The sequence below is a fragment of the Mobula hypostoma genome, chromosome 3, assembly GCF_963921235.1.
Source record: "Mobula hypostoma chromosome 3, sMobHyp1.1, whole genome shotgun sequence".
Classification (NCBI taxonomy): domain Eukaryota; kingdom Metazoa; phylum Chordata; class Chondrichthyes; order Myliobatiformes; family Myliobatidae; genus Mobula; species Mobula hypostoma.
In genome coordinates this window covers 101486196-101499362 of record NC_086099.1, presented here as the reverse complement: position 1 = coordinate 101499362, position 13167 = coordinate 101486196, and the positions used below count along the sequence as shown (strand labels likewise).

Here is a 13167-nt window from a genome sequence, read left to right as displayed (position 1 = left end):
AGATCAACCAAAGTGTAGAAGACAACAAACTGTGCAAAAGCAAATACAAATAAATAGCAATAAATAACAATAACATGAGATAAAGAGTCCTTAAAGTGATATTACTGGTTGTGGGAACATCTCAATTGATGCAAAAGTGAGTGTAGTTATCTCCTTAGTTCAAGAGCCTGATGGTTGAGGGGTGCTTCTTATGTTCTGCAGTCAGGCAGGTCCTCCAGATTACAAACACCCTTTGAGTGGAAAAGTTCTTCTTCCGATCCCTTTACTTCAAACTATGCTCCCTAGTTTTAGATACCTCTTCTACGGGGAAAGGTCTCCTACATTCTATCCCATTTTAGCCCTCATAGTTTTGTATGTCTCTACCAGGTCTCTCCCTAGCCTCCATTGCTCCAAGGAGGACAAATGCCTCACAAACTGATTGAGGCAGCCAACATGGTCCATCATCTTATCCACCCTGGACATTCCCTCTTCTTCCCTCCTCCCATTGTACAGGAGATACAAACATGCAACCCTGCATCCATGGGGAAGACTACCCTACCCTGGGTGACAGTGACTGCAGGTCAGGCTGGGAGACAGCAGGAGAGACTACACCATGGCAAGGCTGCTGGCCTGGACGGTATCAGCCCCGGGGGACCGAAGGCCTGTGTGAGACAGCTGTCTGGTGTTTTGCAGCACCTTTACAATCTGATCTGGAGTCAGGAAAAGATGCCGGTGCTATGCAAGATTTCTGGTTTGGTTCCTGTACTCAGGAAGATGATTCCATATGAACTTAATGACGACAGACCAATTGTCCTCACACCTCATGTGATGATTGAAGGTGCTGGAGAGGCTGGTCCTGACTTACCTTGGACTGTAGATGAGATCTTCATTGGACTCTACCATTTGCCTCCCAACCTCATGTGGGAGTGGATGATGCCATCACCTACCTGTTGCAGAGAGCTCTCTCCCACCTGGATGATGCTGGTGGCATTGTGAGAATCACATTTTTTGATTTCTCTAGTGCCTTCAATACAATCCAGCCACTTCTTGTGAGCGAGAGGCTAAAAAGGATGGTGTAGACAAATCCACTATCTCCTGAAATACTAACTACCTGTCAGATAGACCCTAGTTTGTACGGCTGGGTAGTTCTCTGTCTGAGATGGTGGTGAGTGACAATGGAGCTCCACAAGGGACTGCCCTAACTTCATTTCTGTTCATACTGTACACCTCAGACTTTCAGCACAAATCTGAGCCACGTCACTTGCAGCAGTTCTCTGATGACTCTGTTGTGGTTGGGTGTATCAGAGACGGGCAGGAGTTGGAGTACAGAGGACTGGTGGACAAGTTTGTGAAGTGGTGCAGGAGGAATCTCCTGTTCCTGAATGTGGCCAAAACCAGGGAGGTGGTGATTGATTTTAGGAGGCAGAGGACTGTGATGAGTCCTGTAAATAGAAGAAGTTGCGGTGGAAGAGGAGTACAAATACTTGGATGTTCACTTCAACAGACTTGACTGGAAAGCCATCACCAAGGCTGTTTACAAGAAGGGGATGAGCAGACTCTATTTTCAAAGGAAGCTGAGATCCTTCAATGTGTGTAGCAGGATGTTGGAGATCTTTTACCAGTTGTAGAGAGTGCAGTCTTCTTTGTGGCTTTATGTTGGGGGAGCAGCATCAGTGCTGGTGATGCAAAAAGACTAAATACACTCATCAAAAAGGCTGGATCCATCCTTGCCTAAAACCCAGACTCTTTTGAATTAGTTGTGGAGAAGAGGTCGCTAAACAAACTGTTATCCATTATGGACAATCAGGCAAATCCTCTCCATGACCTACTGAATAAGCAGCGGAGCACCTTTTCAAACAGACTCGTTCAGCTCCACTGTCACAAGGTTTGTTACAGAAAATCTTTCCTACCAAATGCAATAAGCATGTACAACAGTTCATCTCCGTACGACAGGAGAACACACATCATAGTACAGTAGTCTCTGTTTCATTATTTCATACATTATTATTGCACAGTATTACACATCGGTATATCATTATTCTGTACTTTATTATTAGTTAAGTCTGCACACTGCTAAGAGTGTTTTTAAATATTGCTGCCGTAATGAAAGAATTTCCCACTCAGGATCAATAAAGTACTTATTATCATTGCTATTATTATTATTTATATCACTTATTTAAAAATAATAACACACTTACATGGCTTTTTAAGCAAAATAAAACATATAACATACAAGTTAAATACCAAAAGTTCAGTTCAGTGAAAACGTTTAAAGAAGTGTCTTAAAGCAGGGGTCCCCAACCTTTTTTGAACCACGGACTGGTTTAACATTGACAATATTCTGGCGGACTGGCCGACCCGGGGGAGGGGGGGTTGTTCAAGTAGGGTTAAACTCACCTCAACATGTCTTTTACAGTTAGGGTTGCCAACTTTCTCACTTCCAAATAAGGGGCAAAAGTAGCAGTCAAATCCTACCGAAGGGTCTCAACCCGGAACGTCGACTGTATCTCTTCCTATAGATGCTGCCTAGCCTGCTGCTTTCACCAGCAATTTTTGTGTGTGTTGACGGGACACTTGTGTTTACCCCAAAAAGACTACCATGACCACAAAGCCTTGCACGGGCACCTGTGTGCGCATGTGTGACATACGCGCGTGACATGTGCATGCATGTAAGTGCCAATTTTTTGTTCCACAAATCGATTTTGGCTTAATCTTCCCAACTACACTGTACATACATTATTTCTACTTTATACAGGCTGTGTATTTATCATATCACTCCTGATTTTACTATATGTTAGTGTTACTTTAGGTTTTATGTGTTATTTGGTATGATTTGGTAGGTTATTTTTTGGGTTTGGGAACGCTCACAAATGTTTCCCCATATAAATTAACGGTAATTGCTTTTTCGCTTTATGCCATTTTGGCATGAAAGGTTTCATAGGAACACTCTACCTTAGCGGGAGAAGTACGGGACAAGAGCGGTCCCATCTCGGACAAACCAACTTAGCCCAATGTACAGGATGTCCTGGCAAATACGGGACAGTTGGCAACCCTATGTTCAAGTTCAACAGTGCATGACAGGGAATGAGGAAAGGTGCAGCTGACTCATATCGTTTCCTCGTGGCCCAGTAGCACATGCTTTGCAGCCCGGTGGTTGGGGACCGCTGTCTTAAAGGAGGAAAGAGAGGTAAGATGCTTTGGAAGGGAATTTTCAAACTTGGTATTTGAAGTTATAGTTGCAAATGGCACAGGAATTAAATTCAAGAATATTTGGAAGTCTAGAGTTATTGGAGTGCTGATACCTGGCTATAAGGCTGGACGATTACAGAGACAAAGGCATGGCAAGACCATGGAGGGAGTTAACAAAATGAACAAAAACACTGCTTTTCCAGTATAGCTCAGAAATCAATAGGTGATACGTGAATGGGCTTGGCATGTTAGATCATGACTCAGGAAGATTCACTGAAATGCTTAAACACAAAATATGATGAGGCCATCAGTAGCAATTGTACAGAGGCTGAGACACACAAGTGATCCTACATCAGTAAAACTGGGGTAACACAGATATTAAATACAATTATGTAGAATAAACAGCTCAGAAACAGAACCTCAGCTTGATCTCTCTAAGCTAGCGTTTAAGCTCCCTGAAACCTCTCCAGAGTCTCTATATCCCATCTTTAATATGGCAACCAGAAATATAAACAGTACTCTAACTGTGGTCCAACCAAGATTTAATACCGGTTTAGCATTACCATCCTATTTTTCAATTCACCCATTACAATTGAATTGTAATGCTTGCAAACATCTGGTGTATTTAAATTCAAATATTCCACCAGCCTCAGGATTGTGCTGGCACTGAAATGACAGTATTTCTGAACTAGTGGATGACTCCAATTAATATGCCTATGAGGTTATATAATAAACTTCCCAGCGAAGATGACTTTAAAGGGAACGTGAGCCTTGGTGACTTTAAAAAAGAGCAGGAGCTAGGCCCTCTGTGGTTAAAGGGAACCGAGGCCTGAAGGATTTGAAGGGAGTGTGGACATCAGGACCCCAGAGTGTTTAAAGGAGCATTGAAACAGGGTCTGTGTGTTTTAAAGGAAACGAGATGCCAGTGTGTTTAATAGGAGCATGGGAATCCATAATAATGATAATAAAATCAATAAAAGACCACATCAACATGGACATTCAACCAGTGTACAAAAGACAATAAACTGTACAAATAAAAAATAATAATAACAATAAATAAATGAGCAATAAATATCGAGAACATGAGACGAAGAGTACTTGAAAGAGAGTCTATAGGTTGTGGGAGCATTTCAGTAACGGGGCAAGTGAAGATGAGTGAATTTATCCCCTTTGGTTCAAGAGCCTGATGATTAAGGGGTGAGAACTGGTCCTAAACCTGGTGGTGTGAGTCCTGAAGCTCTTGTACCTCCTTCCTGATGGCATCAGTGAGGAGGGAGCACGTGCATGGTGGTGGGGGGTTCCTGATGACTGATGCTGCTACTTGCAACAATGCTTCATGTAGGTGTGCTCAATCGTCAGGAGGACTTTAGCCGGTGGTGGACTGAGCTGTTTCTACTACTTTTTATAGGATTTTCCATTCAAGGGCACTGGTGGTTCTATATCAGGTTGTGATGCCGCCAGTCAATATACTCTCCACTATACATCTATAGAAGTTTGTCAAAGTTTTAGATGCCATGCTGAATCTTCGAAAACTCCTAAAGAAGTAGAGGCGCTGCTGTGCTTTCTTCAAAATGGCACATGTGTGCTGCGCCCAGGACAGATCCTCTGAAATATTAACACTGAGGAATTTAAAATCACTGACTCTCTCCCCCTCTCATCCTCCGATAAGGACTGAACATGGACCTCTGGCTTTCTCTTTCTGAAGTAAATAATCAGCTCCTTGGTCTTGCTGACATTGAGTGAGAGGTTGTTGTTATGGCGCCACTCAAGTCAGATTTTCATTCTCCCTCCTGTATGCTGATTTATCACCACCTTTAATTTGGCCAGCGATAGTGGTGCCATCAGCAAACCTGAATATTGCACTGGAGCTGAGCTTAACCTCACAGTCATAAATGTAAAGCGAGTAGAGAAGGGGACAAAGCACACGGCCTTGTGGTGCACCTGTGCTGATGGAGATCATGGAGGAGATGTGGTTGCCAATTCTAACTGCCTGGTATCTTCAAATAAGGAACTCGAGGATCCAATTTGCACAAGAAGGCATTGAGGCCAAGATCTTGAAGATTATTGATTAGTTTTGAGGGGATGATGGTATTGAATGCTGAGCTGTAATCTATGAACAGCACCCTGATGTATGCACCTTTGCTCTCTAGATATTTCAGAGTTTCATGAAGAGCCAAATGAGATGGCGCTGTGGACCTCTTGTGGCAGTAGGCAAATTGAGTGGATCCAAGTCACCTCTCAGGCAGGAGTTGATATGTTTCATCACCAAACTCTCAAAATGTTTGTCCCTGTCTCTCCATTTCATGACCTTATTCCTTGCCCTATTATGAGGTTTCTTACTGAAAGTCTTCTGAAAATCTTACATTTTTTGAAAAGCTACATCTACCCTGTATCATGTCCCTGTAACATCGTTGAGAATTTCAATATGGTTGAATGTGCAAAGGTCTCCCTTTCAAATGCATGTTGACAAGTCACTTTCAAATTATCCCAACACAATTTACAGCCAACCAAGAAACAGAAAATGTAATGCCAGAAGAACTCAGTCAGTCAAGCAACATCTGTGGAAAAAGAAACCAGTTAAGCTCCAGATCAAGGGGTCCTCTGTCTGAACTGAGAGAAAAGTTAAAAGGTGTGAGCTTTCAAAACACAGCGGGGGGTAAGAGTGAGATTCAGGTCAGAAAATTATAGGGAGATGGGTTCACTACTCATGTTCCTTCTCATCTTCTTAATATATTCACAGGAGTTAAAATGTGTTTTAAATATCTGGGGGGGTGAAATTCATGTGGTCTTATTTTTGGGTTCCAAATCAACCCTGAACTAGCAGGGCACCTGCTAAGTAGGAATATCAGAATTAAAGCCTTTAACCCCACCCTCAAGGTATTTACTGCCTGCTAAACTTCCACTTGTACTTCTCCCATTTAATCTTTTCAAAATGTTAGTTGCTTACTTCTTATGTCTTAGAGTCCAGGATAGGGGTGGAGTAACAAAATACTAATAGCTGCCAATGTGTTACTGTAGAATGGCAGGATGTACTTTCATTCCTTGAACAATGAAGTACACTGAATTTATCTGCCCCAGTTCATGCTCCATTCATCCAAAGCAATTCCTGGGTGGAGACCGACTCATTGATTTCAAATGTCAGAGGCCTAAAGTGAAAACTGACCCCAAAAAAAAAACAGCCCTTATCCGATTAGTGGGGAGAATAGAATAAGTGCAGGATTGGGTGCTTGATAGCATGAATTCAGTGGGCCAAACATGCTATTTCTTTGTTATATGACTGTGAATCTTAGGTAATGCTTTTAAGTACTCTTTAGGCATCGAATATTGGTCTCGGCTCATCCAAGTGCAATTCCTCTCCCCTATAATCTTAATCTAGCCTTTCAATTTCCATAATACACTTTGAAAAATATTACTTACGCCCAACACATGCAGATGATGGCTCCACAGACAAGATTTCAGTACATGATTTCTTTAATATCTGCAATTTAAATTTAAGAAAGTAGTCAATAAAGAATCAATCAACACGAGAAGATCTGCAGATGCTGGAAATCCAAAGCAACACACACAAAATGCTGGAGGAACTCAGCAGGCCAGGCAGCATCTATGGAAAAGAGTAAACAGTCGACATTTCAGGCTGAAACCCTTCATCGGAACTCATGAAGGGCTAGGACCCTTCATCAGGAGTTCCGATGAAGGGTCTTGGCCCAAAACATCGACTGCACTCTTTTCCACAGATGCTGCCTGGCCTGCTGAGTTCCAAATCAATCAACATAATCACACATCACCATTGATTCTTTAAAGATAATTTCTTTATTTTCAATCAGCATAGATTAATGTCACCATTAACTGTTTCAAAATTATTCAGAATTATGTTAAAGCATTCATGTACAGAAACAAACATATAGAGCATACAAGAATTTACTTGAGAGAAAGAAAAATCGAGGGAAAGATGTATAACTTGGTTCTATTTTGAATATTTAATGACCCAATATACTTATGAAGAATATATGTTGCTTTCGTTTTTTTTAACCAATAACTGGTTGCCAGAGTTCCTTTGCCTTTGTCATATTTCACACTCTCGATTATTTTGATGATTATAAAAGGGGAAATACTGAATTAGTCACTCATTAAATATCTCTCCAAACTTCAGCTTCTATTTAATTAGAAACCGTATTTGAAAGAAGAAACATCAATCTCTGGGCGAGTTAATCAATTCCAGTTGTAAAAACCCATCTCAAGTTATTTCAAAGGTCTTTTTTTTCCCAATTTATCTTCATTTCCCCTTTGAGCTGGATTAATTTTATTTTTAATTTAATTGTTGGTTGAATTATGCACTCACACCCAACTGATATGTTGATCTATTTTTCTTAAGCTCCCAACAAAAGAGGATAAGTCAGGAAAGATTTTGGGGTGCAACAGTAGAGTAGCGGTTAGTGCAACATTTCTACAGCTTGGAAAATTGGAATTCAGAGTTCAGCTCCAAAGCTTGTTCCCACCATAACTGAGTGGGCTTTCTCCGGGTGCTCTGGTTTCCCTCCACAGTACAAAGGTGTAGGGGTTAGTAGATTAATTGGTCATTGTAAACAACTCCGTGATCTGGATGTGTCGCTGGACAGCAGGGCTCGAAGGGTTGGAAGGGCCTGTTCTACATTCTAACTCTAAGTAAATAAATACTGTAAATAAAACCCATGAAGGAAGTATTTCAAATGCACAAGTAAGAATGCCTCTATGCAGCTACTCTCAACTGTCCAGCAAATCACTTCAAGATAATGCAGGAAGAGCTTTCAAGTATTTGAAAACTTTAATAAGCATAAACCAAACAAGAAAAGGTAGTCATACTGATTTTGCTTTACCTATACTATTACACATATACAGACTGGTTTGATTGCAGCAAAGATGAGCAAAACCAGAATTCTGAATCAGAATCAGGTTTAGTGTCACTGGCATACGTCATGAAATTTGTTGTTTTGCAGCAGAAGTACACTGCAATCACAATGATAGAAAAACTATAAATTACATTAAGTATACATTAAAAAGTTAAATATGTAATGCAAAAAGAGAGCAAAAAATAGTGAGGTAGTGTTCATGGGGCCATTGTCTACTCAGAAATCTGATGGTGGAGGGGAAGAAGCTGTTTCTGAAACAATGAGTGTGTGTCTTGAGGCTCCTGTATCTCCCCCCCACCCCCCGATGGTGGCAATGAGAAGAGGGCATGTCCTGGGTGATGGGGTCCTTAATGACGAATGCCATCTTTTTGAGGCATTACCTTTTGAAAGTCTCCTCAATACTGGGGAGGCTCATGCCCATGATGGAGCTGACTGAGTTTACAACTATTTGCAGCTTTTCCAAATCTGTGCAGTGTTCGGTCCACACCAAATGCTGATGCATTCAGTTAGAAGGCTCTACATGGTACATCCGTAGAGGGTATATGGTGACATACCAATTCTCCTCAAACTCCTAAAAAATATAGGTGCTGTCGTGCCTTCTTTGTATTTGGATCAGTATGATGGGTCCAGGATAGATCTTCAGAGAAGATGACACCCGGGAGCTTGAAACTGCTCACCGTTTCCACTGCCGATCCCTTGATGAGCATTAGTGTGAATTCCCTTGACTTCCCCTTCCTGAAATCCACAATCAAATCCTTGGTCTTACTGACATTGAATGCAAGTTGTTATTGTTGTGACAACACTCAACCAGCCGATCTATCTTGTTCCTGAATGCCTCCTTGTCACCATCTGAAATTCTGCCACCAGTAGTAGTGTCAGTGGCAAATTTATAGACACCATTTATGCTGTGCCTAGCCACAGTCGTGGGTGTAAAGAGAATAAAACAGTTGGCTAAGTATGCATGCGTCCTTGAGGTTGGATGGGCTGGTGCTGGTGGTTAGTGAGGAGGAAATGCTATTTCTGATCTGCACTGACTGTGGCTACCAGTGAGTAAGCCAAGGATCCAGTTACAGAGCGAGGTGCAGAGGCCCAGATTTTGGAGCTTGCTGATTAGAACTGCTGGTATGATTGTGGTGAACACGGAGCCGTAATCAATCTAATTGGTATTAGATGTGGGTACGGCTATTGTCCAGATGAACCAGGGCTGAATGGAGAGCCGATGAGATTGCATCCACTGTAGACCTATTGTGGCAATAGGCAAATTGCAGCAGTTCCAGGTCAGTGCTTAGGCAGGAGTTGATTCTGGTCGTGACCAAATTCTCAGCAAAACTCCCCCAACAAAATAATTAACAAAGGAGATTATATTTTAAAGCAGTCTGGTCTTACTCAATGGAGAACCTAAAGGAACTTGATTACAATAGGTTTGATTTAAAACAGAAGCAAATTCTTGTAATAAAGTAGTAGTCCTGTAATTGCTGCCCTGGTCACCATTGTGCCAAGCGAACACCACACTTTTCTTGGCATTCCACTGGTTGGCAATAAATCGAGAAACAAATTCCACTCTGCCTAAGATGCACCAGGTGGCGAAACAGAAAAATCCCAAAAGGGTTATCACACTCAACTATTTTTGTGGGGACCAGGGAAATGCTGCACCCGACTCTCCTACAGGACTACGGTATTCTACAAACCACAAAGGTAATGCCTAGCTAGCTGGACCAAGCTGACCCCTGGCACTTAATTGTCTCAGACTTTGCGTCACCTTGCAGCTCACTGCCCCACCCCCGATCCTACAATTAAAATCTTGTACTCTTAATACTTATACAGTTATTATATTTAGCTGTGCCTCAAAGGAAAACTCCAAAACAAAAACTATTTTAAATACTGGTTTACCAAGTTAGCTGGGATGTCATCAAAGCCAAGAAAAAGAATTTCAAGATGTACGTTTCTCTGACCTTAAATGTACCTATTGAAACCTACCGGAAATATCTTTTGCCAAAATGTTTACAAGGTGCATTGAAATCCTCAAATTTCTTCCCATTGCCTTCCATATCATATTAGTTTTGAAAAAGTAATTAAGTCAGAATATATTCTGTATGTCAAGCTGTAGTGAAGAAGCAGGGTTAATATTTCAATGGATTTTTAAAAATTAAATCAGATATATTCTACTTTCTTGCTGCCTTATCTATTCATTGGATGTAGGGATCACAGGCAAAGCTAACACTAATTGTCAGCGGACTTGTTGGAATACTATGACTTAACCACAATGCAGAGAACCTAAAGCCACGTAGAGGCCATACTGGGTAAGAACAGCAGCTTTTCTAGCCTGAAGGACATAAGAACATAAGAAATAGATGCAAGAGTAGCTATTTGGTCCCTCGTGATCCCTCTGACATTCAATAAGGTCTGGGATGATACTTTCTTCATCACCATTTCCCTGCACTAACCCCATTTTCCTGACTGTCTTACAATCTAGGGAAACCACATGGATGTCTTTCTCAAATCTGTACCTTCAAAACTACCAGTACTGATGATTGATCAATGAGCTGTCAGTCGTACCTGACACTGATAGTTAAGTTCCTGCAGTTCTGTTGTGCATTCGAACGTGGCTGTTGAGTCCAAGTTGTGCGTGACATGAAGGTCCATAGTGAGAACAGGGATACTGGATCTGGTTGTGGAGCCACTGCTACACCTTTCCTCTTGCTGGGCAGTGACTAGTTCTGCTTAGCGCCTCTCCTCTACGTTGATTCTAACCAAACCACTCTGGTCTTGCACATTCACCTCAGTCATATGGGAACCAGTTTAGCAAATGTGCAATATTAACTTTTGACAGGATCTGCCTCAATTTCTCTATCCCAGTCTGTCTACTAAACTAGAGGTGTACAAAACTGCTGTGGGCAACGGTCTCCTGCATGGATATGAAACTTGGACTGTATACAGAAGGCACCTCAAAATGCTCGTGTGCCTCCACATGTAAAGTCTGAGGTCAATCCTTGGCACCCAAGTCACAAAGCTACCTGTACTGATGATTACTTTTTAATTCTAGTTTGTTTAATCTGCTACTGTATATGCCTGCATATTTTCTGTTTCTATGAACCAAAGATTAAATGCGTTAACTGTTTTCAATTGTGAATATACTAACGAGCATCAATATTCAATTATTTATTTTGCATGCTTTGGGGATTGCTTGTGGTGCCCCCCTTCACACGATTTAATGGAAGGCAGCAAAGTGGAGCAAAGAAGGAAGCCATCAACATGACAGATGACAGATATTCATCCATTTCGCTGTCTGTCCCATGAGATTATGAATGCATGCCATGGAGTGAAATTGTGTCAGCACAAAATCCATTTAACATTACAGTATGGCAAGAACCTCAGTTAGAAATTAGGAAGCATGCATATGACATGTCAATGTCTATGAAAGTGTCATAAATTGGAGAATTGTGAATAGTCATGGGGCCATATGGCATACCTCTTTAGCCCGGTTGACGGAATAAGGAAGCTTTGCTTTGACAGCTTTCTGCAGGTCTGCTGTTTGCAAGTGCATATCTAGCTGTTGATAATAACAGGCATGACCTGCCTTGCGTAGCTGGATCCTGGACTTCCCGTCAGATTGCCGGCAGGTGGCAAGAGTGGGCTCCTTCACCTCTGACACTCAATGCAGGTGCCCCTCAGGGCTGTGTACTAAGCCCCCTCCTTTACTCTCTGTATACCCATGACTGTGTCACCATCCACACTCCAGCGCATCTGTAGATGTGAACTTCCCACTACTGAGGACATTTACAAAGACAGGTGTGTAAAAAGGGCCTGAAGGATCACTGGAGACCCGAGTCACCCCAACCACAAACTGTTCCAGATGCTACCATCAGGAAATGGTACCGCAGCATAAAAGCCAGGACCAACAGAATCTGGGACAGCTTCTTCCACCAGGCCATCAGACTGATTAACTCATGCTGACACAATTGTATTTCTATGTTATATTGACTATCCTGTTGTACATAATATTTATTATAAACTACTATAATTGCACATTGCACACTTAGACAGAGACGTAATGTAAAGATTTTTACTCCTCATGTATACGAAGGATGTAAGCAATAAAGTCAATTCAATTCATTATAATAATTCCTATAACAGGAATTCCCACTTCTGTGAATGGAATCCTTAATTGCAGAAGTCAATAGCCCTTTCTTTCACTTTCTACAATCAGAGCTCCGAAACAGGTTAGATTCTGCAGTGCATAACAATGAAGTCTCCTTTGTCCACATAGCTTATACTTATACCCCTTCTTTCACACTGTACATCGACCATAAGGAGCATTTAAATGTGCGTCTGCTAATGACATTTTAGGACAGCGCAGTTTGCCCAATGTACACAAGAAATATCTGTTAATCATAGATGTCAGAACAAATATAGTTATAGGAAACACCAGAACTGCAAGGTTTGCTCCCCAACTTCAACACAAGCAAGAAATTCAGCATATAGGAAAATAGGGTTTGCCCCAGAAAGAATGCTAGACCTCAGCAGAACTCCTGAATAGAAGGGAACAAAAACTAATAATGTCTATTTACACCCCATGCATGGTGCTGCACTAATGTCCTACTGAAATGACAGAAGCAAATGTTGAGCGGTGAATGGGTAGTGGCATGACGAATATCTGTTCCAATCTCATTGCAGCAGACACAGATACTACAAGGGTCACGTAATCTCTACCAAAAGCAACAAGATAAAGCAGTTACTAGACAGACTGTTTAACTTGAACCAATGTGTTATAACATGATATGGATAACAAGGGAAAACTTACAGAATATTCAGGGACAACATCATATTCAGCTCTGAAAAGAAGATTTATATCAATACATAATAATAATCGAAACTAAATAATAGATTTATGCTGACTTGCAAATTTAGAGCAGGCAGTAAAAGACTGACACTATTAAGTTCTAATCCAAAGCTACAGAAATACTTACATTTCAATTAGGGGTGAATGAGATGCTCAATTATTTTAGACATGCAGCCAGATAACCATAGAAACTATTGTTGTGAGGCTGCCATAAAATGAATAAGTCTGAGGCTTAAAGCCATTATGCACTTAGATTAAAAGCAGGTAGGGCAG

General features: G+C 41.3%; 1 protein-coding gene across 1 annotated transcript in view; it reads right to left on the bottom strand.

Moving 5' to 3' along the window:
* The window catches only part of antxr2a (ANTXR cell adhesion molecule 2a), a 227872-nt gene that overhangs the window by 154946 nt on the left and 59759 nt on the right, over positions 1-13167 (bottom strand). Inside the window, exon 8 of the mRNA XM_063043529.1 lies at positions 6586-6646. Within this exon, the coding sequence (XP_062899599.1) occupies positions 6586-6646 (61 nt within the window). The remainder of the gene's footprint in view (positions 1-6585; positions 6647-13167) is intronic.